This window comes from Lytechinus variegatus, chromosome 11, assembly GCF_018143015.1.
Source record: "Lytechinus variegatus isolate NC3 chromosome 11, Lvar_3.0, whole genome shotgun sequence".
NCBI classification, from domain to species: Eukaryota; Metazoa; Echinodermata; class Echinoidea; order Temnopleuroida; family Toxopneustidae; genus Lytechinus; species Lytechinus variegatus.
The window spans coordinates 24,324,355-24,351,679 of record NC_054750.1 but is presented as its reverse complement, the minus strand read 5'-3'; the positions used below and the strand labels follow the sequence as shown (position 1 = coordinate 24,351,679).

Here is a 27,325-nt window from a genome sequence, read left to right as displayed (position 1 = left end):
CAGTTTACTGGAAACCGCTTCAGGAAAGAAATTTGGAAGATCGCTTTGCTAGCGTTCCCATTTGATCATCCGAAAGTGGTTTACAAAACTACTTCACAGCCGCTTCATGGAAAGTGATCTTGTTGCTGTGGGTATGGTTAATTAGGTATGGTCTCAATTTCACGCAAAATTTGAAACCGCGGCGTAGGCATTCTACACACAACATGTGCGAAGATTGCTTTCCCGGAGAACGGTTATGTCCTCTCTTACGCTAAAAACACTTTAACGAGGCAAAGCGATCTTGAAAACTACATCACGGGGTGGTTTTCCAAACCTGTTTGGAAGATCGCTTCCAAGACTGCTACAACCATTCTCATTACACGTTAAGTTGCCACTAGTTTCCAGTATTAGGACGGTAATGAGAACGGGGTCTTAGTCAATTCTTTAACATTCATTTGATAAATTAACAGTGTAATCCATTATGTATTTCATAATGTTCTGCCTTTTCTCAATTTTCTCTATTAAAAACTTTGATCCTAGCAGTTTCAACATTTTGATAATCCAGAGGAAATAATCAAATAGGAATTGCAATTAATGAGCAGATCATGTACCATTGAAATACTGTAACTACACTTCTAATTTATTATGGATACTTATATAACATAACAATTATCCTATAATTGCGTTGCAATGCTTAATTTCCTGTTAGACCAGCATGAACTCATGTGGGAGATATCATTCCAAGGAGCTATTTTTAGCAGTGAGGCAACTGAATGAAATTGACTGGGAAGTACACATGAATGAGACTCGGCCAGTGATCATGCACATTTTTTTATCGATTACATACACCCGATCTATGAATGCTAATCATGCTGAGTACATGTGGTGACACAGCATTTGCTTCTGCGATAATTGTTCTTGGCTTTTTTTGTCTAAGATAGGGTTAGGGTTGCAATAGAGTTTTATTTTAGATGTAGGTTTGTGGTTAGGTTTAAGGATAGGGTACGTGTAGTGTTAAATCCAGGGTTCAAGTTGGCAATTCCATTAGTGTGTGGAATTCATAACGGAGCGATTTTCGCCAAAGCAAATGTCATGCAAATCTGTATTGACCTAAATATATTTGTTACACCCGTTTGAAGGATTGATTTTTAGAAACCATTTTCCAATATTTTGTCAAATTTTCACTTTTTGAAAATACTTCCCACATATACAGTGCGTCCCAAAAAAAACTATACACTTTTGAAATGGCTGCCAAATAAAAAATGTAGCATTTCGGGGAAAAAGACTTACATATATGGAAAACCAAATGACACCAAAAAGTTGGAAAACTATCAATGCTTGAGCGAGCACTGCCCATTGAAACAAAGGGTATGAAAACTAGGGTGGGCTGGAATTAGCCTTCCAATTTATGTCAGTTTTTGAGAGCCAAATCCTTTCCGACTTGCAAAGTTAAGGGCGTTGTGATAAATTAATGATCAACCGTGACCAGTTTTGGTTGCTTAAGCAATTCTTTTAAATTATTAAATTGAACTTTAATGCATGAGTGAACATAAATGACACTTTGGGGGCAGCATTTCTACTTTATCATTTGGATCTCTTTTAGGGCAGCATTTCACCTTTATCATGTGGATCTCAGCAATGTGTTCATGGGAGTCGGGAGAATAGGGGGTGAGATAGGACTTAGGTGGGATAAGGAGGTTGATGGAATAAGGGTCAACAGAACATTCAACCCCCGCCCCCTCCCTCTTTCCCGCCCTCTCCTGTTGAGAGACTGATGGCGATTGTTATGTACGCGTGGAGCACAATGTTGATTTAATGATTAATTCTAAATTGGGGCATCAACTTTTTCCTATCAATCATTTAATCAACAATTTATCAGTAAATCAACTCATTCAATGGGCAATGTGATCAATCAAACATTCATTTTTTTTCAATAAATTACCTCATTAATCATCATAATCATTAAATTTCTTGGTAATCATTCAATTAAAAAAAAACCTGACCATCAGCCACGGTCCTCCCCTCCTGTTGAGAGACTGATGGCGATTGTTATGTACGCGTGTAGTCCAGAGCACAATGTTGATTTAATGATTAATTCTAAATTGGGGCATCAACTTTTTCCTATCAATCATTTAATCAACAATTTATCAGTTAATCAACTCATTCAATGGGCAATGTGATCAATCAAACATTCATTTTTTTTTCAATAAATTACCTCATTAATCATCAAAATCATTAAATTTCTTGGTAATCATTCAATAAAAGAAAACTGACCATCAGCCACCGGTCACTTGGTAGTTAAGTTTTTAATAGGCTACAATCCAGGAAGTGAGACAGAGAGGGGGGCTTGGAACTGGAGGTGGAGATTGAGAGGGGAGGGTGCATATGACTTTTAATTTGTAAAAGGACAAAAAGAAGAGGACTGGCCTTTTAACCAAGTCTTAGCATATCTCACCCTCTTGCTTGTAACAGGGACCATCAAATTACTCTGAATCTCACAAACACACTTCTGAGGTCCACAAGATGAATATGCTACACTAAAATTACAATTTCTGTTCACTCATGCATTAAAATTCAATTTAGTAACTCGTGAAAATTGCCTGAAGAAACCATTACTTATCTCACTCATAAATAGCATAACACCCTTAGCTTTGTAAGTTCCAATGGTCTAACCTCTCAAAAAAACTGTAAAGCTAATTCCTGTCAAGCCTATCCAAGCTTAGTCTCTCAGGAGGAGAGAAGTGGGGGGGGAGGGGGTAGAGATGGAGGAGGGGTTGCTAAATGTTCTGTTGACCTTTTTTCCAATCAACATACTTCACCTACATAAGTCATATTACCCCCCTCTTCTCCTGACTGTCATGAACGCATTGTTGAGATCCACATAATAAAGACAAGATGCTGCACTAAAAATTGCAATTCATGATCACCCATGCATTAAATTTCAATTTAATAACGAGTTAAATTTTCACAAACAACAAACTGATCACATCTGATCTTTAATTTACCAAAAAAAAAACGAACTTTGCAAGTACAAAAAAAAAACCTGAAAGAAATTGGAAGGCTAATTCCGGCCCACCCTATTTTTCATACCCTTTGTTTCAGTGGGCAGTGCTCGCTCAAGCCTGAATAGTTTTCCAACCGTTTGGTGTCATTTGAAAGTTGACTTTATTGGCTTTCCATATATATATATAAAAAGTCTTTTCCTCCAAAGTACTACAGTTTTTAACTGGCAGCCATTTCAAAAGTGTATAGTTTTTTGGGGGGACGCACTGTATATGTTTTCAACATTAAGATTTTATAATACACCATGATATATCTACATGTACTTGATGTAGTAGTACTTGATGTAGTAATCCCTATGGCAGCTCATACAGAAGCTATACTGGGATGATGAATAAAGTGAGCCACTGGAAGGAGCATCATGAAGTGCAGAAATGGTGATGAATAGACATAGCAATTTTGTATGTACAGTAATACCATGGTCACATTTGTTCTATGGCGGCCGTACGGCGAGTTGAAAACAGCCGTTTTATCAATTTTGATTCAAACCACCTATTGTAGTTGGACAAAAAATGTTAAAACGGCTGTTTTTGACTCGCCGTACGGCCGCCGTAGAACAAATGTGACCATGGCATAAAACATGCTATGCTGAGTGCTAGTAAAAACCAAGCTTAAGACTTTAAATCATATACATGTAGGATCCAACAGGGGGCTGCATCATTCTGATGGCAGGGAGAGTACATACCAAATTCAAATAGCAAAGATAATTTGTTTTCAAATCTAAACATGAATTTTTATGAAACAGAGAAATAGAAGTAAAAACAGGATATTTTATTTAAATATTGGCTTTGATTTTTGTACTTTAAAAAAAATTCTTACAAAGATTTCAAAATATGAGATTTTCAGATTTTTATTTTAAAACTTCTTTCATTTCAAAATGATCTTCTTTTAATCTATTAATGTTGACCAATCTTTTATGCATGTATTACGGGTAACTTTCCTTCCTGATTAATCAGGATATGCATTTGGAAATAGATCCAAGAATAGAAAGAATAACACTGGTTGAACAATAGGAAGGAAATTGGTGTGATGAATTTCTCTGATTGCCTACTTTCTCTAGGTTTTGAAATTGCTGGATAATTTGATGAGTACTTATCATGTTTCATAGAATGATGATGATTGTAAGTGTTTAAAACAGGATGTTTGTTGTCTTTTCAAAGGTTTCGCAAGTATTGTGTAATTGCCAAATTATCGTCCATCAATTCAAAGGAATTATATGAAATGGTATTCATGAATATTTCTTAATATTACATACATATCAATGAAATGTTTTGCGTGTCCATTTCAAAGTGTATCATGCAAAAATTGATACCAATAATATGCTTTAGCACACCACTGCCAAATGCATCCATATGCGTTCAATTGGATATTGATCAGTAGAGTTTACAGTCACTTTCATCATGTAAAATTCTCTCCCTGCATCAAATGAAAGGGACCAAAAAAGAAGGAAGTTGCATTAAAAAATAATAATTAATTTCATAAATTGCTCTGATAAAATTAATTCAAGGACACTACATTCATAGTCTTCAGGGAATAATTTTGCTTTCAATTTGATTCCCATTTTTGGTCAAAGAGAAAAGCTCTCATGATTTTGTTCAGTCCTGTGTATTAAAATACATGTATGTACATGTATATAGATCTGCAACACAAAAGACTTTTTATGTACAGTAGCAGTCTTTGAAAAATGTGGAGCAAACTGCGATGCGATACCAGGAAAATTATTCCCTGGTCTTTGAACATGAGGAGCATGGATACATGCATCAATCACCGTTATCTTTTCATCCTGACCTACATGTATAATACGTGCATCTGCATATTTTTCAATTTACCGAGTATCGCTGCAATATTGATACTTTAATAAGGCTGTCAACCGACACTAGAGAAAATTGTGTGAGTGACGTCAAATTTTGACGTTCATGTATCCCTGGAACAAATTCTTGACACAATGCCAAATGGAGTGTGTAAGATATAGGTAAAATGCAGGTAAAGGCACAGGTGTCTCCCTCAACTTCCCTCAGACAATGAACTTGATCTACTTTCATAAGCTTTTTTGTCAGCGTCGGTCCCTGTATAGATATTGATCTGTGATAGTTTGATATCTGAATGGAGGTATTTCCAGGAATGAAAGGAAAAATTATGTTTTGATCAAGATGATCAAGATGATAGTCAAATTGCATTTGCCCGTGTATGCAAAAATGATCCTTTTTCACACATTTTTTCCATTCCAAAACAAAGTTGGTAATGTCTACAGAATGTGATTTCCAGGAATAAAAGGGAAAAAACTGTCATGTTGAGCCAGCTTATTTGTTTGTAATCAGGCAAATTGCATTTGCCCATATACGTGTATACAGCAATTATTCCTTTTCACACCTTTTCAATGTGAAAATAAATGTGTGTATGTGGGAGATTAAAGATCACGTCCTAAAATGAAAGAAGGGCTTTAGGTCTGTAAATGGAAAAAGAGAGAGAAAAAAGACACATACATGCATGCATCATCCTCCTAAAGTCCATGTTTGCATGCAAATAGACAGACAGACAGAGGTACAGTACAATGAACAAACAGACAAACATACAAATGGACATGCATCATTTAGAGACTGACTTGAACAAATAGATTTTTTTAGATGGAATATATGCAGATAATCAAAAGTTGGGTGTAAATAAATACATGAACTACATGTATGATCATGCTGATTTAATACCAGTGCAATTCTACTTGTCTAACATTTCCAATGTCTGTAATTAACATTGTTTTAAGGTAATTTCACTTATTACAAAAAAAATATTCCTCTTGGTAAATGAATATTTTATTCTACAACCAATATGCTTTTAGAAAAATATCCTTTCCAACACTTGTACGACTGATCATGCATTTTGTGCAGTTTCTCTCAATCCGTATTGGGGATTTGGAGGCTTAGTGGGGGAACTCGATATGCGCACAATTATCCCTGGGATACCAGGAAAGGAAATTCAGTCTCGTTTATGGATTTACATCCCTCACATATTGCCGTGAAATATTGATGATTGGAGCTCTGAAAAACAGGATGAACAGACACATTGATGAAAATGATATATTTCATCCCTGTGGATCCAAGATCAAATTTGTTATCGTTCCTCTGGCTTTTAATAAGAAAATTCTATTCTTCGTGACTGGGAATGTGGTTTTGAAGCATAGAATGGCTAAAGTGATTTTTACTGCAGATTGCTTTGTCATGTTGTCCACCCCCTCCCTCTCAACCTGCCCTTCTCCCCCCCCCCTTGCTCTCTTTCTTTCTTTTGATTGATTGATTGACAGTATTCGTGAAGAAAATCACAGGTTATATGAGATACAATGGATCTATTACCTTGATAGGATAACCCATGAAAGCTGAAAGGCTTATTTCCGTATAAAGTATATAATTCGTAAAATTATTAATTGCAGATTGCTTGGTTACATTGTACGTATGTTCTCCTTCCCCTTCTTTCCTTCCTTCCCCCCTTTCTCTGCCACTCCTTTCTTTTCTCTTTGCTTTCCTTGGCTCCTCTCTCTTCTTCTTGTCGTTCTATCTTTATTTCGTACTCTTTCATGTATTTTATATTTATTTTAAATCTTAGTACCTTCTCTGTTAATTTTCTAGTTGGCTTACAGTATATTCCCATCGATCAGTGTAGTGATTAATTTTAATTTTTATTGGCTCTTTTGTCTTCACATGTGGGGTGATTGCTGAAATGCGGGGGGCCATTTTTTAAATTTTAAATAAAGGGCTACTTTTTTTTCATCTAGCAATTTATGCAGTACAGTACAGTATGCCATCAGTCTGCATTTAAAGATCTGGTGATTTTCTAATTTTTTTTTTTAGATCTTGGGGCAACTCTAGATAAGATGGTCACCCTAATGCATGTTATTGGGGAAATTTTTAGGAGCCATTTGGGGGTGAAATTATCCATTGGCCTTTTTTGTATTATAAATTTCAATGTATTCTTTGAGGCTATACTATGCCCTCATTCAATTTTTTTCTTGGCAGCAAAATATGTCCATGATAAACAACAAAAATTATGTGTCAGTCACAAATTAGATTATAAATCTCATATGAATTTATCTTCCTTTTTGATTAATGGTGTGAAATCCTATTACAACAAGCCAATAAACAAGCAAATTTACAATATTATTGCAGACTTTTTATTGGTCCTTGATCATAGTCAAGTACTCTCATTAAATTCTTATCCTGTTCAGATTTTTGGTGTCACATGACATGAAGTTTGTTCACACGAGGAGTAGTTCAGACAAATGATAATAATCTGTAGTCAAGCATGCATGTACAAAGTTCAGCCTCTCTCAGAAGATGATATTAACATTTTCTATCGCTCACATTATTTATTATAACATACATGTTCACTGTACATATCCATGAACTTTTCAGCACTCATGGAATTTTCGCACCTGCAAATACTACCACAGTATGGATATTTTTTGTTTATTCATTTTAGATTAGCCTTACAATATTCATCATGGCTATATATAGCATGACATTATCAATAAGTGCTCAGCAGAAATGGGGCAACATAAATCAACTAGTTGAATGAAGCTTAAATATAAAGGAAACTACTGTATTTGATAAATTTATTTAGATTTACTTTATGTTTATTACCATACCCATTTCCTTCTCCAATTCCATCTCTTTTTTTTCCATCTCTTTTTCTATTTTGGTTTTTCCCCATTTTCTCCCGCTTTTCCCACAATTTTTTGTGGAAACAGATTCTATGCATGCGGAGCACTTGCACGTTAGTCTAATATCTGTATTCTTTATTTCTTTCCCCTCTTCCTGCCACATGTCTAAGATGTTTGCACATGCCATGAACCCTTTCACTTTTTTTTCTTTCTAAGATTTTTCTTTCATGTGGGTGCAGAGGATTCATACAAAGAATTCACTGCTTAAAATTCTGCACAGGTTTTGTGTAAAAACTACATAATGTTGTTTGGTTTATTAATTAAACAATAAACTTCATAATAACTACATATATCAGAATAAATTGTCATCAAATTTTCATGTTCTCCTTATTACAATAAAACCCAGCATGTGAAGACAATTTATTATTGCCTGCATTTTTATAACTAGAGCACATTTTCATCGCTCTGGATCGATATGATAACATTTCTACCAGGCTTCATCTAATGAGACCAGCTTCAAGGACATGATAAAACATTAATCAATTTTATGATGCCAATTGACTCCTGTTTTATTGAAATGTACATGGTACAAATACATCTCATTCTGATCGGGACTGGCAGACATTACATTGTGAAGTTGTACTTTATCACAGAATAAATTTATAGCTGATGTTAATGTACTGCTAGAGAAAGCTCCTCACTTAAGCTAATAAATTTGTTCGCTCTAATAACCTAGTTGTGAATTGATATATTCAGATTATTTTTAAAGAAATTGTAATGATTATTAATACTTGCAAGTGCATTAGTAGGTCCATACATTATTCTGATCTGTATCAAATTATTTGTTTGTTCCTAGTTATATCTATTTTCATGTGTGAATGATTTTTTTTTTCATTTTATTTGTTTACTTGCTAGTTTTTACTTTAAGTCAGTGGACTTCTGACCGAAATATTCTTCTTAAATTTGTTTGTTTAAAACTGCAAGGCGCCTTGGTGAAGCAGTTTTTTTTTCAAAACTGAACAGGCCAACCCTGCAGCATGAATTAAATGAAAAAATGTTAACTCCCAATTGTTTGAACCTATTCCATATCAAGAGTTTCTCTTTATTTTAACACAACAATCTTTTTTTTCCATGCAACTTTCTATAGCTCTTTGCATTGACTGATCCAACCACCCTCTCACTGGCATGTGAATTTGGAACGCTTGGAGACCTTTTTGGTATTGAGGATCCAGAGCTACGAGCGAAGACCACTGAAGAACTGTGTGCCTTGAACAGGGAGCAGTATACAGAAATTGCTCAAGAACTCCTCACGCACATAGACCCCTCGGCAGTTGCCGCACTGGTAAGACTTTGCCACGTCAGGGATCAGTCTACTCACAGATTCAAACTATCCGTGAGTCAATTAATCAAACAATCAATCAACCAATCAGACAATCAACCAATTAGTCAATCAGTCAGTCAATCAATCAACCAATCAGTCAATCAATCAGTCAATTAATCAACCAATCAATCAATTAATCCATCTATCAATCATTCAATCAATTTATTAATTAATCTATCCATCCATCTATCAATCAACCTACCGATCAATGAAGCAATCAATTAATTCATCCATCTATCCATCAATCAAGCAAGCAATCAAGCAGCCAACCAATCAATCAGTCAATCAATCAACCAATTACCGGTAATCAGTTGGTCAATACATGAAACAATCAATCAATGAAGCAATCAATTAATTCATGCATCCATCGATCAATCAAGCAAGCAAGTAAGCAATCAGCCAACAAATCATGCAGTCAATCAATCAATTTGAATTAAACCAACCAACTATTCAAATCAATACATGTAAAATCAAGAAGAGCCCTAATATAAAAAGTAATCAAAACTCAAAATGGATTTCTCATGGAATTAAGTATGTGCTTGAAAGGTGAAATGTTTTTGCCCTGTTTTGTAATACCTTGTCTGTATACCAAGAAAAGTAATGACAAAAATTGCATTTGAATATCTGCCCTATACCAAAATTCCAGACCACTTTTGAATGTTTTTCTCTTTCTTGGCCCCATTTTATACATGAATAGAACACACATTTGGAGGAAGGGGGGGGGTTCAGGAAATTGTCTTGGTAATCCTGTGTCAGACGATGGGCTGGACACTTCATTCATAAAGCTACCTTTACTGTACAGTATATTTAACTAGCTTGACCCAGGAAATCTTGATTGAATTCAGATTATTGTTTGTATATCCTGGTTACGAACCCGGAACATCCCATGGTAATTGACCGTGTCCGTTTTACTATCATGGACACTTCCTTTTAACAAAGTCTATTCCTAGAATACAGGTTCAAAGATGGCTATTTGTTCTAAATACAGGTGCAAGTAACCCAATATAAACTTCCCAAAGAGGTATGGTCTCTAGAGAGACTGAAATTCCAACATTAGTATTGTTACTGTTATCATAATCATTATTATTTCTGAATATTACACTTTTGAGCTTGGACTTTGATGTTGTTTTCAGCACTTTAAAGACTGGGCATAAATGACATGTATGTGAGAAAATAAAAGTGCTCCATCATATTTTACATTCTTGAAGCAGGAGAATGGAATACATGTAAATGTATTTTTATATAATAAGTAAAATGTGTGTGAAAATTTTAAGAGATGACAGCCTCAGCTCGCTCTGTGCCTATTCATGATTACATGAATTTATGTAGAACTGTTTCACGGAAAAAAAAAAAAACACAAAATAACATAACTTTGCTATTGTTCTCCCGATTGTGATGAAATTGTTTACAGTGTTTTTATTTTATCTTACTCTATTCATTCAATCACACATGATTATTGTCAGGCTGCAGTTGGGCCTTCTCCTTTTAATCACTTTTCTCTTCTTTTTTATATAGACGGGTACTTCATCAAATAGTACATCTACAGGTAAGAAAGTCGTACTTATCTCCTTATCCCTTGAACATTTATACATGTATGAGCATACCATGACACACAGATATTGACTTTTCAAGTTGAGATGGTTTTTTTTACAAATAAACTTTTGCTAATTTGTATTACAGTGATTGCGTGATGAGATAACCCATTTCATCTTAATTAATGAAATAAGTATAAGTAGAATCCAGAGAAAAGGAGTTTCAAAATGGAAATCATATGTAGCTATGAAACCTGATCCTCATTAGGCCTACACTTTGTTAACCTTGTCAAAGTAAAATGTTTTCATGCATGTGATAAAATATCATTACATGCATGTATATAATTCATAGCATTTATGAGGCTCCAATTATCTAATTGCCTATTCGATAGCGCACTATATACATGTATGATTACGCCGGCTGTATATATACATGTACATACATGCACACCTTCACAGAAAAAATGCCTGAGGATACGTGCAGTCAAGAATATCTATATTCAGCTTATTAAATATTGTCAGTTACTTTTCTTTTTCCCTATTAGGATTGATGTGTATACATATATACAATCATTCTGTACAGAGGATGGCAACTACTTGTGTATGGTTGGCCATAGGCTTTAAATTTGTTTTATCGCCTCTATTGCTTCTATAGCTAAAAGACATACCAGTAGTAATTTAATTCAATTGATTGTAACCTTTTCATGGTTTGTAATGCTCTAACAGTTGCAGTTAATTTTAGAAATGATTGTATTTTTATGGTTACAGGGTCCTCATCAACCAAATGCAAGTAATCTACCCAGTGTATGTTTGAAGAATTGACATTTAGACTGCATGTTGACTGATCAGCGATACATGTAATTTAATAATGCTGAAAACCAGCTTTAATAGGCCTGTCATAGTGTTGCCATTCATTTGCAGAATAAAAATATTATGCTATTATTTTATGTAAAAAAATAGAATCTAATGTTTTTTTATTTTCATATTTCCTTGTACATGTAGGTTCAGTCACATTGTCTGATATTTTGACGGACCCTGCAGCTTTTGAGGAACTTTTAAGCAGTGACCTAGGGATTAATCCTAATGTGACTGAGGAGCTGATAAACACCCCTATTAATCCTCGAGAGGTAAGATCAATGATGTCTCTTTATCATTATTTATTTTTTATATATATTTAATTATTATATATTTAATTTATCATGTATTCTTTTTTTTTTTTGGGGGGGGTTGATAATAACTTGATGGAATGTACTATCAAGGAGTACACAAAGACTGCAATGAATTCAAAAACATTAAAATGTCTATAAAAGAGGAATATTTGAAAATGAGCTCAAGAATAAGAATTTTGTCACGGGGGAAGGTTTATATAAATTCTATTAAAGAGAAACATCTGATCGGACTTTTCCAGTAATTATCATTTTCCTTGGCTGCTGATACACTGACGTCCTGCCAGTTGCGGGGTAAATTTATTTATTTAAGCTATAAGTGCTCCTGTTTCATGTTTATCAAAGTCTGCTTCAAGCAGATTAAAAGCCATGATTTTCAGCCATCTTCATGTTAATTGTATTATAAGATGTTTTGCTTTCATTTTATTAAACTCTGCTTGAACGAGGACATCATCACATCCAGCTAATTTTGTGTTAATTTATTGTTTTAGTTTCATGTTACGAACGTTGAACTTGGACAACACCATTTGAAGCCAATTTCAAGTTGAATTCATTAATGTTTTATTTTCATATTTATCGAACACTGCTTTTACAAAGAGATCTTGATGTCAAGCCAACTTCATATTAGATTATCAATAATATTTGTTTCATGTTTTCGAACCCTGTTTGAACTTGGACAACACCATACACTGTTTGTCCTGATGATCACTTATTGGTGTGAAACTTGATAATGGTAATCCCATAGACAAAGTCAATCTAATCTAGGATGATTGTGTAGACAGTAATCTATGTATGTCAATACTGAGACTCTGGCATGCAAATCTAAGCAGGAGCTTTATGGGGATATAAAAGCAAGGAATCCTCTTAATGCGCCGTTTTAAGAGGTGGCATTGGATCTTATGATGCATCGTTTTTTTTTCCGCCTCCGTCTCGATGGTTTTGTTTTTCTCTGGTTTTATTTCATTATTTCGTTCCTCTTCTCTTTCCATTCTATTCCTCTCTTGTCATTAGCATTCTCACCAACTTCCCTTCGCTCTTGCCCAATCTTGTCTTCAATAATGGGCGCTCTGTTTCTGAGTAAATTTCATATATTCTCTCCCGATCCCCTCTTTTTTAGTTCAGTTTTTCCTCAGTCAGTTGTCTTCGTTCCAATCCCAGAATTCTTTGTTTCTGCACATATCTCTTCAAAATCTAAATAGAGATAATGTTGAGATGTTTTAAAATAATTTTACTACACTGTAAAAGTGCCTTTAAACACAAATGATTTACCGATTTGTTTTGTAATCTTTTTGTTTATCTTTTTTTATTCATGTATTTCTTTTTTTCCATGGTTCAACAGTAAAAATGCAATGATCATGAAAATATTAGCAAAAAAGGAGATGATGAATTGCTTGTGATTGTACTAAATATTATTAAAGGAATGTTTGAAATGGTACTTTTGTAGTTTATGTAGCCCTGTGTAGATTTCATGTTCTTTTCCCCTATGCTTTTTGTACTGTGTCAGGAAAGCAAAACCCCTAAGTTTATTCATGTTTATTTAATAATTTATGTTAGGTAAAGTTCAGCTGATTTGGCAGGGGTGTTAACCATGATTGTTTGCAGACAAACATTGCTCAATTTCATGCTTACATGTACATGCTGTGTAATGTTATTTTTGGTTTGAGTCTACATCAAGCCCTCAAATCAGACTTTGACACTGACTAAAAACATGAATATATATATGCTTGACATATCTGCATGTATTAATGACAAAGGGACATAAAGTGACTTTCAGATATGCCTGTCACATGATGATATAATATGGGCTAGTATTTTTAGGGATAGGGGATAATAAGATGCAGTGAAATCTGTCTTTATAGTGACCACCCAATGGAAATAAGAAATGTGTCCTTATGGACAGTTGCCTTCTAAAGATTCCATACATATGGGTTCCCATACATATACATGTCAAGTAATCAATCAACCAAAATCAATCAACTAAGGTCACCAAACACCTTACGTTCACGATCCGATTTTGGAAAAAGTCGCATTTTGCTCATTTTCTGAAAATGTGAATGGAACATATCATTTTATTTGAGTTTAAATTAATTGAAAGAATACTAATATAAACATTTTGAAAGATTGCAAGCCTTTATTTTAGAGTAAAGGCCAAATTAGTTTCAAATCGTAGCCAATCGTACTACTTCTATGACGTCATTACGACTCGATATTACATTTGCTTTTATTCTAAGAAGGATGATAGTAGTCACAGATTTGAACATACGTACATGTATTTGTACGATGATTTCGAACATCACACAGTAAGATATTCCTAGTCTCAATATTAGCATCAAATTTTACTATGTTTTATTCCAAAATTGAGTCGCAGACCAAACGTAAGGTGTGCCATCACTTTTATACATGTAGATAAATGTCAGTTGGGGTCATGATCCCAAAATGATTTCGAACAGAAGACAATGAAATAACCACCCAAGTGTTTGTATGTGTGCCAAATTCGTGACTCGAGAAAAAATGTGCAATTGCTGAGAAATGGGCGAAATAAATGCAGAATTCCATGAAATGTTGGGTATTTTTTCAAGCTATATTAATACACTGTCCCACGTATGCCTTTTTGTGTAAGTGATTATCAGAATTGTCGGTTTTGAGCTAAGATTTCATGATTTCACAAAGATAAGTTCATTTCAATGTTCCAGATCTAGATCTTTGATAATATGGTGGCAATTAACTTTGATTTTGTTTTTAAAGACTTTCTCATGAAAGGATTATTTGCTGCAAATACTTTCTTTTACCTTTAAGTATGTTTTATTACATTTTTCATGGTAGCTTCAACTGTAACTTCAAGGTAGTCAAATGCATGATACTCTATGCAATGAGAATGCTCAGGGTGAGATCATTCAACCTCGTAACCCTGAACATCTTTACGATATAAGAAAAGTCATCTGTACCCTGACTATTAGCCAACAAGATGAATTTAGAAATCAAGTTTAAATCATGAATATCTTTTGTTATCTCTCATTTCAGCTTCAACTGTTGCTTCAAGGCAGTGGAATGCATGATACTGTATGCAACGAGACTGCTCTGGGTGAGATCATCCAGCCTCAGAACCCGGAGGATCTGGATGATATCAGCAGGGTCCTCTGTAACCTGACCAGTAGCCAACTGGATGAGTTCTCGAAGGATCTCTGGCAGTCATTAGACAAACAGAAATTTATTGATTGGGTGAGTACATTGATTGTCTTTTAGTATTTTGTATTGCCGTCAATGTCTGTACATCCTGAGAAATTATATTACAGTCCTGAGTTAGCATGTTTTAATATTACATGTAAATGAATTGTTTAAATTCCTTGCTGCTTGGTAAATCATATTTTGAATACATGTAGTTTGATTGATTTATTTTGATTTTGTAATAATTGTGTGTTAGTTTAATCAATGAAAATTTGAAGTAAAGTGAAGCGGGTGTAAGCATATTGTGAAAACACAGTGTAATTTGAAATTAATTAATGTAAATACATTGCAATATGTACATGTATGCCTGTCTACTCTGATATCTAGTAGAATATATAAATGTCTTCTGTGTAAAGCACTGTATTCATCATTTTTCTTTCTTTTGTTACTTTCAGGCCAGGAATAATTCAGATGTACCATCTAATGTTTACGATGACATCAGACAAATAATGCAAGAGGTGAGATATGCTTCAATTTTACTGTTGCCATGGACTTGAATTAATTTGATTTAATAACTTGCTGCATATTACTCTTTGTATCGTTTTAAGCTTTACACAGGAAATGTGGTAGATGACATGTTTCAATTGAATATACACCACTTTTAGAGATTACATTTGAATTTGTTTTGTTGTGCTCTTTCATTTTTAAGTGCCTCTTTTCTTCCCTGACGATTCATAATTTTTATACAGTCAGAGATCGCTGTATTGTGATGATAGGCAAAGCATGTCATTACAAGGAGTGAAAGGAAGGAAATAGGTTGCAAGTGACAGATGTCAGCTTGCAATATACAATCAAATATATAATTTGTTTGCAAAACTCAGTGTACTTTCAAATTGTGTTGGAGCCTGACATGATACATGTAGCATTCCTCTTATTTGGTAAAAAATTCATATGCCTGTCATAATGCATGCAGCACCAACTTTCATTATCATGAGGGTCTTGCGGGCTTGATCACTCTTTCCTAAGGCATGCAAGATGGCACAGTTCATGAGTAAAGAATTGAAAAAATTATGGTACTGTTCAAGTGACCAATGAATCCTAAGCGTATGGAAGAATAGGGGTTAATCAGTAAAACTTTAAGAGGGATCCCCCAGAAAACTGTAGTCTTTAAATCATGTTTTGTTTTCTATCATTTCAAAAGAGAAACTCTGTGATTAATGCATGGTGTTGAATAAACTGGAGCTGATCAGTCTCTCAGTGGAGCATTTCATGAAAGGATTCGTCGGACGTTTTATTGGACAAGTCTTGTTTCATCCGACAGTTGCCATGGTAACAGTGCCTCTCCACCCATCAAAATCAAGGAAAGTTGTGAAATGCGACAACTTGTCAGACAAACATGTTGATGAAACGCTCCCTGAGTATTGGTAGTAAGTGATATCACAATAAGGGCCAATACACAGTGAGTGACTTCATAATAAGGGTACAACTTGTAATAAATATGAAATATATTCATGTGGTCTTCTTTCTTGCAAACCTTCACTTTCCACTTTAGATTCGAGAGCTGGAGAGTTTCAAGAACCTGACCACAGAGATTGAGGATATCCTCAAGAGCAACGACACGGGCAAGCTCATCTGCGGAGACCTGCCCTTCCTGGGCTTCAGTGTGCCGAGTTTTGAACAGGATGCCCAGAAGCCCCCACCGCCCCCAGCAGGACCAGGAGAAGCCCTGGAGCCTGTGGATGCCCTGGAGCCGGTGGATCCGGAGGAGTCAGTAGATCCAGTAGATCCCCCAACGTTCCCTCCCATATCAGATGATCTGGGGGACAGAGATGACAATAGTATGTATGCAAAGGAGAAGGTTTTGGCATACATGTAGATATGCATGGGGCTGCTAGCAAAAAGCTTTTTGATTGATCACACAGATAATACAATAAAAAATTCATGATTGTACATAATGATCAATGCAATCAAGTGTAAAAATAGACCTACATGTACATGTATGATCAAGTGTTAAGCTTCATGACATAGGAACCTTGTTGTATCAGTTCAACATGCTTTCAGGCTCACTAAGTATGAAGCAGAATGATAAACCATGCTGTATAAAATACATGTACATTTACCACACAACAAAGGACTCTCCATCAAAATATATTTTGTTTCATTTTGATATTGTGCTTTTCTGTGATTATTTCCCTTGATCTGAGCATTTACATGAATATTAATACTGTTCTTCATACAGAGCGATGCCATCAGCTTGTCGCCAGCCTTCTAACAGAGAACACACACATTTACCAAACAAAAACAGATCATACATGTATCCAATCGGCTGTACGGCTAATGCCACCACTACAGCCTATGATCTCTAGATCATACATCTACCACTACGAGGCATTGTCTAACGCAATATTTTTATGTATTATATTCAGATACTAACCCCGATGCAGAGCTATGCCCTTGGCTTGTTGATCTTTTACAAGCAGGTCCCAAACAGTCTCAAGAATTATATAAAAGATGTGGTACACTACTGTTCCTCTCATACAAAAATTAATATTCTGTGGTGACCTACTGTACATGTAGCACCACCACAACAAAGCAAACTCTGACAAAGCCTTCTTTACGTCTTATCTTCAGATACCATTCCAGGTACAGAGCGATGTCCTTGGCTTGTCGATCTCCTACAAACAGGCTCAGGGAACACCAAACAGACTCAGTACATCCTATCACTCTTCCTACCTCTCATCCAAGGGTACATCTTCTACACACCCAACACCACTGCAACCAGGCAGATCATGGAAAAGGTAATGAAGAACAAGGAATTAATTGGCTTACGTATGTAAAGTGTACAGTCACACATGTTTTAGCAGCCAGAAGTCTATTGTAAAAACCTGTATTCAGTGGCCATCAAATTTATCTCCCATTTGGAATAGGATATGTGTTATAGATAAAGGCCAACTCTCTCAAGTGGCCACATTGGTTACCTCGCCGGTTACCTTTTCCTTGGGTGGCAGGCTTGACTGTAGTCTGAATTTGATGCTGATTGGCTTTATGCGAAGATACCTCTATATGCAATTCTTACAAAACTTCACTTGGCACAGTCAGAACTTTTTATTAGACAATATCAGTATGAGTTTCATTTCGAGTTGGCTCGTTCATGATAGGTAATTGTATTGCACAAAAATGCTTGCTAAAGGCCCATTTAGTACGGGATATCCCATTGCATTTGCACATTGATTTCAAAGTTTAGATTGAAATTAGTACATCAAAGAGAATATACAAATCATTTCATAAAAGAAATTTTGAGATATATTTTTGGATCAGTTTGCTTTTTTTTCATCAACTGTCATGGAGCTTCCATATAGAATCTTAGGTATTGGAGTCCAGTGCTACGTAGCATCATAAATGACTTCAATAAGTTGCATTCTGTATGAAGCATAAAGATTTTAATACTGTTTAATGTATTATGAATATTATTCATCTGTTTGATATAGGCTGATGAGATGTTCAACAGTTTGAGAGATATGAAAGACTTAGCTGAGAAATGGACAGAAGTATCACCTTGCATCAGAGTAAGTATTGTTACAATTTAGCTGTTGGGCAGTAAAATCAGTCATAGGCTTTTATTCCAATAGAATAGTACTCAATTTCATTTTATTAATGTATGATATAAACATTTCATCCTTGCATATTAGGAATTAAAGTAAAAAATCCAAGCATGGACATAACAAATAATGAACAAAATATTGCAGCTTTGATTTTTTGGATCATTTAGTTAGACACACTTTTTACTGTCTGTGTGAACAGATTTATGTATTGACTGATAATGATAGGCATTTGTGTAGCGCTATCTATCTAGAACAATCTATTCCAAGGTGCATTGTTATTATTATTACCCCACATATGGTGAAATTATGAGTTTCAATGTAAATGTATCTTGAAGAATATTTACAGAATTCGAGATGAAATTGTTAAAGTTATCTCTCAAAAACGATGATGGTCTTTTACACTTTTGACTACTGATCTCCAGAATTTATACGGAGATCATGAGGTCTAAATAGCTATAAAGCTAAATAAGTTACTTCTTTACAAGAAGAAGAGGCACTTTATGACTTCGGATGAAGACTCCCCAAATATATTTTTGTGTATCCGTCTGTTTTACCTTCTATCCAGGCTTTCGTTGAAAACCAGGACCTCCGTACCATGGCCACCTGTTTGAACCGATCCAGCGAGGGCCTACCCCCTTTCCCTGACAATCCACCCGATCTACCAGTCACGGCGCTTCCAGGGGGCATCCCTCTACCCTCTAACTTCTCCACGGTGGTGCCTCCCACCCTCCGGAATAACTCTTTCCTACCAGACCTGTTTGGGAACAACACGGAGGATATTCTGAACCTCCTGGATGCCATGGACAGCTTGGCCAACACCACTCTTGCGATTCTGAAGGTGAGTGTTCCTAGAGCTGCTGCAAGCTCCTGGGTAGCATTTCATGTAAACATAAGTCAAGTGATTTTTGCTGACTGATTCACTCTCAGCCAATCAGATGCAAGGATTTGCAGGAGCTTGTAACAATAGCCAGTGAAAATCATTACCATTGTGTCATGAAATTTTCACCTGTTCTAGTTATACATTATAATGATTAAATACATGTATGTAACGGTTTGGTTGACAATTTTGCCAGGTTGTCGGGTTGGCTTAGCAACAATTGGCGGGCTTTCATGTTTACAGCTGGCTGAAATTCTAAACAAAGCCCAGATCATTTCTGTGCTTTGTAACACAAAGATGGGTGATCAATCGCCAAATGGACTGACCAATAAAGATCAATGTTACACTCACATTTGGTTCAAAATGCTGAACAAGAACCAATCAGAAGTGTTCTTTCATATTTGCTATTCATCGCTAAGCTTTGTGTTAGGGGACCCTGGAGTGAATCATTACTTTATCTTTGTCAAAATTGTATGCATTATTCTGAATGTTTATATACACAGAATGTATGTTCTTGTATTGCTTATTGTAAATGCATCTATTTTCTTACTGAGATGCCTATAATCCTGTTTGGCTGTCTTTAGATTAATCTTATAAATCTTATCTTACCTTAATCATAATAGAAATAAAATAGAAATAAATAGAGAATAAAACAGGTTTCTACAAATGATAATTGAATTTAAATAATTAGAAGCAATTATTCAAACTTAAGAGACCAGGGGGGTGTTTCACAAAGATTTAAGTATGACTTAGAGTCGCACTTAAATACCGGGTTGCGAACGGTATGAAAGGCTTGACCACATTGATCAGATCGTCCCAAGAGGACGTGCACTAATGCGTATCTATCATTAAGATCGCGCATTGCATATCTTGTACGCGTCGGCATTTAAGTGCGACCTAAGTCATGCTTAAGTCTTTGTGAAACACCCCCCATGTCCCCCCGCCTTACAAAGAGTTACGATTGATCCAATCAATCGTAACTCTATGGAAATCCATCAGTGTCATAATTTTTTCTACAGGAAATTTGCACAATGTCCTTTGTAAACAAGAGAAGCACAGTGAATTTTCAAGGACACAATGAATGCATGAATATACATCATAGCTAGAAAATATTTTGAACAAACATGCATAATAGATGTTGATGTTGCTGGCAGTCCATAGTTGTGATTGATCAGATCAATCGCAACTCTTTGTAAGACGGGCCCCAGATTTTTCCTGTGAATTAACGTTGACTCAATCTTTCTTTCTTTGTTTTAACAGTGCTTTGAACTAGACAGATTCCGTCCATACAAGAGTGAAATGGATCTTGTTGAGGATGCCAAGATTCATATTGAAAATTTCACATTCTGGGCCGGTAAGTATTCCTTCTACAATATCCTGTTCAGTTCTTCTTCTTGATCTATTCTTATTAGATGTAAACAATTTCATGTGTTTTACCTCGGACATGTACTCTAAATATCAATCGTTAGACTAGTGCTTTGTGGAAAATCTTTTAAAATTCAGGATTACTTAAAAATTACCTTCTGAAAATGGCACTGTGATGAATAAAAAAAGTTGTAAAATCAAGTTAATCAAAGATGAATTAAGAAATATTAGCTCTTTTAAGTGGATGAAAATTTTCAGGAGCAAAAGAGCATTATGTACAGTAAACTTTACTACTGTACATTTGTCACATATACTTTCATCATAAAAATCAAACTTGTCAGTTATATTTCTCTAAAAGTGTAATGCCATTTACTGGCACATTAACTGAGACCATTCCAGTAGCTCATAACATAACAGTAGATAAAATTTGCCCTATGAAATAAGTTTTTCAAAAGTTAGATAAAGTTATATTTACACGTTTTATATCGTTCTGTTATCTGTGTGTATGTGAGTGGTATGAAGTTCATAAAGTCAAGAACTTGAGTGAGAAATTATCGAGTTCATTTTATTGTATAGGTTTTTTTTTCATCTCCGCCTAACAAAAGTGAATGGATTTATAGCCAGCTCCCCCAAACAAGGAACCTGCAGACATTACAAGCTCTGCTTTTTATGCAGGTTCCTTTCACTGCCATTATCTTTTGTAGTTTGTATGTAATCAAATGTATTTCTTCTTATTATTATGTTGCTATCTTGTGAAGAATGAAAGTAAATTCAGTTCAATTCAATTCAAACATGCCTATGTGTACTTATAATAGAGTAGTGTTAGTAACTCATCTCTAGGTTGCACAATCTCTAATTTATGCATTGTACATTTTGCGTGCATATACACATCTCCAAAGCACCATAATGTTCTCAAAAACAGACATTATGGTGATAATGGGTAGTTTCCTCTGACAATAACACACCACTGAAAATGATTTTGGAGAACTTGTTTTCCGCTAAACAAAGGAAGTCAGGTTCCCAAAGAATGGAGTTGGGCTTCCTTTGATCCCATGGAGGGAACCAATTTACACCTGAGTTAATCCCAGTGGGTCTATTGATTGCAGCTATTGTGTGGGTTGTGTAACCTGACCCCAGCAGATCTCTTCTTATACCGTGTTTACACATTGACTCGGCTCGGGTGTTGAATCCGTGAGCCGGGTTGAACACTGCGAAGAAGGGATCAGAGATCGCGTTTATACGTACATATAAAAAGGCGAGTTCAACACGGCTCGCGGATCTCGAACGGAAGAAGAATTATGACGTCGCAAATTAAACGCGGGAAATTCACCGCTGGAATCGAATCTTGTCCGTGCGAACAACAACAATGCCAAAAGTGAAAGCGCGCGCAGTGACCTGGTCAAGAGAGTTCGACACGCCTTTCTGTTTACACACGAAAAAATTGCCGAGTCTGACTCGGCTCGCGGGTTGAAACCTACGATTTTGGCGGATCAAAAAAGCCGTGTTCGACACGGCTCGCGGATCACACTGATCGCGTTTGCACAGCATAAAATTGCCGTGTTGAGCACGGCTCGCGTGTCGAACCCCCGAGCCGTGTCACTGTGTAAACACGGTATTTGTTAATGATAACAATAGCAGCCCCATGTTGAAGAGCCAATAATGTGTTTACAATAGCTTTGAAGTTCATTTACTTGCCAGTGATATTGCAGTTACAAAAAATGCACATGTACATGCCTTTGTGTACATTTGTTTGTGTATACTCTGTGTAATTATATACAAGTACAGTAATGTATCAAAGGTATTCAGGCAAGCAATAACAGCAATGAAAATTCCAACAAAACAGACACTGAATATGGCTGCCAGCTTGTCATAACATTTTATTTAAAAAATGAAATAGTCTTCCATAGCCATAGATGGTGTAGTTAATTTTATTTTTCAAGATAGAGAACTAAGGGTTTCGTGTATGACATTACATCAATAATAGTGTAAATTCATAGAGAGCACATAAAATTCAAATGCACTCATGATACAAGGCCAGCAACAGGTCTATTAAATATAAACAAACTACAATATAAACAAAAACTACAAATTGGCCTAAATATTATTTTTGCTTAACTACAAACTCTTGCAAGTATGCAATTTTGTATCTCTTATCACAATCATATTCAAATAATTTTCTCCACAAAATTTATTTGAAATTTTCTGTTTATTCATCAAACTTTCAGTAGATGATATTTATATTATATTGGATGACTCAGAATGGATTACCAGAAATATTCACAAATCGCAGATGAGTGGAATATTTGCCCTCAAGAGTGGAATATTTCTGGTTGTCTGTGAAATTATAAAGCCATCCAATATAATTATTATCATCTATCCACCCCCCCCCCCAAAAAAAAGGGGGGAATTTGATTGGACAAGTCATTATCACTTGCCATATTATGGCATTATCAGTTTGTAAGATCAAATTTGGCAATTGACATGCGACTTATATGTAGTTCATTATAATAATTATAGGCATTTATATAGCGCTATCTACATGTATCTAGAAATATTCGATTCAGAGGCGAGATATTATTATTATTACTATTATTACCCCGGATTTAGCTTGAGCTGCCTTTCAGTGCTCATGCATTCTAGGAATTAATCCTACCTGGTACCCACTCACCTCACCTGGGTTGAGTGCAGCACAATGTGGATAAATTTCTTGCTGAAGGAAATTACGCCATGGCTCGGATTCGAACCCACGACCCTCTGTTGCAAAGTCAGAAGACTAATCCACTGGGCCACAACGATCCACTCTATGATGTCATTGAGTGTCATTGTGCTCTATGTAATATATTTCTTCGATTCCTTAGCACATGATATGTTGGATGATGGTGATTAAAGTACTCTTTGATCTCTTATTTTTATGTTGTCAGGGATTGTGTTTACTAACATTGATGATGATCCAGATAGCAGTTACATTCCTCCTCTTCTAGACTACAAGATCCGCATGGACTCTGCTTTCAGTGAAAGTACCACAAGGCTCATGGATGGGTAAGTATGATGGTGGGCCCCAAGTCTGCGCACCTAACAATTTGAGTTAAGATTTAACATGAATTTATTCTTATTTCACAAAATCTTTCAGTTGATAATGTTCCTTACATCATAATGAGTTAGTGTGCCAAATATCTCATAAAAATTTGAAAGAAATATATGATTTTCTTGGAAAAAACCTCGGGCAGTCATTTTCAGATTGAAAAAAAAATGGCACCCCATGTCTGCGCACTCATTCACTTTGCACACGATTCGGGGATTTTGATGACAAAGGCTGCATTTTGAGGCCGTCACATGAAATGCCCTGAATTCATTATTTTTCCACCATTTTGAGTCGGATTTGTTTAAGAATACCTGTGTATGCATTGCATGTGTAAAGTTCGTGCTCGTTGCGTATCTTCTTTTACTAGAATCGCGCAGATACGCAGGTACTCAGATGGTGGTGAAACCATTCTCTTTCTGTTCGTGCCAACTCCCGTAGGAACTCGACAGGACAGCATTTTGCTGGTAAACGCCAAGCTGGTACATGTATATAACCAATTACCTATGAAACAGTTTACGTCTAGGTTAATCAGTCATAGTGGCTGACGTTATAGACAACAGATATCACTCTCAGGCCTTAGAGGCAATGGCAGAGTTGGGATTTGAACTCACAACCTTGCGATTATGAGTCAAATGCTCTAACCACTGGACCACACGACCCAACAACCATTGTTACTGATGATTTTGATACATTTAGATAAATGTAATTAAACTTGCTCTGGTCAGATTCAGATTTTTTATTGTCCAATTGCAATCAAGTACAAATGGAAATTCAATTTGCTCGTACAAAATAATTTAGAATATGACATGATGCACCCAAAGGATTACACGATACATTTAGTAAACATTATACAAATTAACAAGCAAAGATAAGAGAAAATAAGTTAAAGGCAGGAAGGGAGAGGGGGTAATATAATTTCCAATAAGGCTTTTAAATGCACGGATTGAAACTGGAACGAAAGAATTTACAAAGCGTGAGGTTCTGCCGGGAAGGGATCTCAGACGTTTGCCTGACCTCATCAAATTATAATATTTATGGGGGGCATGGTTCTCATTGGTCAGGATCTCTGGCCTTTTCAAGGATTCTACCTTCATTCTCATCTGGTCAACTCCTCATTGGTTGATACTGTGCATGAGCTGGCAATCTTCATTGTGATCACTTTTTGGCTTAGATTTCATGATATCGCAAAGAGGTTGTAAAAGTACCGCATTAAGATCTACTATGTATATCATGGAAGTAGATTTTTATTCTTGTTACAATTAAATCATTATAATTCTGTATAATGTATTTAATGTTCTATCGATTGGTAATCATACATTTTAATTATTTGTAAATTGACCCCTTTAGCCATTGCCACTGGTCAATATTTCCAATATACCATTGAATAAAATAAATTAATGAATGGATGGATGGATGACTTAACGAATGAACGAATGAACGAATGAACGAACAAATGAATTAATTAATGTAGGAATGAATTAATGGATAAATGAACAAATGAACTTTCTAACAAATGTATGAATGAATGGTATGATGACATTTAACCTTGATTTTCAAGGCATGAAATCCTTGCTTGTTTCAATATCTTTTGTTTAGCTGAATGCTTAATTACAGTACATCTATTATTTTCCATCTCAGGTACTGGACACCAGGCCCAAGGAAGGGCATCAGAGATAGGAAATACTTTGAGAGCGGATTCATCTTCATCCAAGATATCCTGGAGCAAGCAATCATCAAAGTGAAGACTGGGAAAGAAGACCTCGGAGCAGGAATGTATATCAAGCAGTTCCCATATCCATGCTATATCAGTGATCTGTAAGTATAAATCTGGTTTGAGAATCAAGACAATTTCAACTCAATTTCCACATTATCATAGAACTAGTATCAGAAGTACATGTATATGACAATGATTTATATCCTTGTGTTCCAATTTTTAGGGCTTTCTTGCATGAAAAAAATTTATGATAACTTCGCCATCAAATGGTAGCTTTTATGAAATCTTTCAGTTTAATTGGTTGTTGAGCATTGTTACTATGATAGTTACTGAAGAATGGCACAGTTATCATGTAGCAAATTTTATGCATTTGGGCCCTGATGGTTTGATACTTCTTTCAGTTGATGCCATTTTGTCTACTCTATGTTAAATCATACGTGGGCTATATTCAGTCATTGTTTTAATGTTTGAACAAACTAATAGCCAGTGTATCTATTTACTTTTCCTCATTTCATTAAATGGCCCAATCAGATAAACTAACATCATACCAAGTTAGTTGTAAAGGAAATTGATATAGCCTTGCTGAAAATAAGATGAAATGAAAGACTTGTCTATCAGATTAACTGGACTTCCATTAGAACAGTGGAATGACCTTTAATGAAAGATACATGTATACATGTAAAGATAGATGATAAAGTTTGCTAAACAGATGTGCAACATTATGGATATCACTCAATATAAATTTATGTTGATGATGGGGATGATAGAGCTTCATGGCTAGCTGGGTGGTGGTGATGATGATGATGTCGATGATGATTGATGATGATAATGACAAGAATGATAATTATCACATAAAAACTGTGATTGTCTTCCTTTCGCTAACCCTGTGTTTTCTCTATCCAGGTTTGTCCAATCTTTATCTGGAGTTCTGCCTCTCTTCATGATCATCTCCTGGATCTTCTCGGTGGCGATGATCATCAAGGGTGTCGTCTACGAGAAGGAGAGACGTCTCAAGGAGGTGATGAAGGTGATGGGGCTTAGCAATGGGGTTCACTGGCTGGCTTGGTTCATCGATAGCTTCCTTGTCATGTTCACCAGCTGCGTGCTCCTGGTGCTGGTCTTGAAGGTGAGGATGGGGTTGATTGTGATGAAGAAGATGATGATGAAGGCTGCGATAATGTTATGGGTGATAATGATCATAACGGGGTTGATGATGATGATGATCATGATGCAGGTTATGATGAGGCAATGGATGATGATGATTAGAATAATGATGGTTGAGGTGGCAGTGATGATGATTTTGATATTAACCAGGGTGATGGTGTTGATGATGATGATGATGATGATGAAGATGATGATTAGGATGATGATAATGCTGCTGATTTCATGTCAATGATGATGACGGCTGATATGGTTCTTGTAGTAACTTTATCAAAATAATGAGATCAGTTTCTGCATTCAAAAATCTTGCCTAATGACCAAGAAACTATTTCCCATTTCCTTTCTTGTTCCAGTATGGAGCAATCATCACCTACTCTGATGGAGGGATCGTCCTCCTCTTCCTGGTCTCCTTCTGCATATCTACCATCATGCTGTGTTTCCTCATCAGCGTGTTCTTCTCCAAGGCCAATCTCTCGGCTGCCTGCGGAGCGGTCATTTTCTTCCTCACCTACGTCCCTTTCACCCTGGTCATCACCTGGGATTCCTACTTGACCAGAGGAGCCAAGTTTGGTGTGGTGAGTTTGGATTCATTT

The 27,325-nt window shown here is 35.8% G+C and overlaps 1 protein-coding gene across 2 annotated transcripts in view; it reads left to right on the top strand.

Moving 5' to 3' along the window:
- The window catches only part of LOC121423581 (phospholipid-transporting ATPase ABCA1-like), a 91,416-nt gene that overhangs the window by 29,037 nt on the left and 35,054 nt on the right, over positions 1-27,325 (top strand). For both annotated transcript variants that reach the window (XM_041618945.1, XM_041618944.1), the window contains exons 7-20: positions 8,835-9,029; positions 10,584-10,614; positions 11,603-11,727; positions 14,788-14,985; positions 15,387-15,449; positions 16,484-16,769; positions 17,563-17,729; positions 18,420-18,497; positions 19,099-19,371; positions 20,671-20,764; positions 23,697-23,814; positions 25,496-25,672; positions 26,475-26,697; positions 27,086-27,307. In XM_041618945.1, coding sequence (XP_041474879.1) covers positions 8,835-9,029; positions 10,584-10,614; positions 11,603-11,727; positions 14,788-14,985; positions 15,387-15,449; positions 16,484-16,769; positions 17,563-17,729; positions 18,420-18,497; positions 19,099-19,371; positions 20,671-20,764; positions 23,697-23,814; positions 25,496-25,672; positions 26,475-26,697; positions 27,086-27,307 — 2,250 coding nt within the window. The remainder of the gene's footprint in view (positions 1-8,834; positions 9,030-10,583; positions 10,615-11,602; positions 11,728-14,787; positions 14,986-15,386; positions 15,450-16,483; positions 16,770-17,562; positions 17,730-18,419; positions 18,498-19,098; positions 19,372-20,670; positions 20,765-23,696; positions 23,815-25,495; positions 25,673-26,474; positions 26,698-27,085; positions 27,308-27,325) is intronic.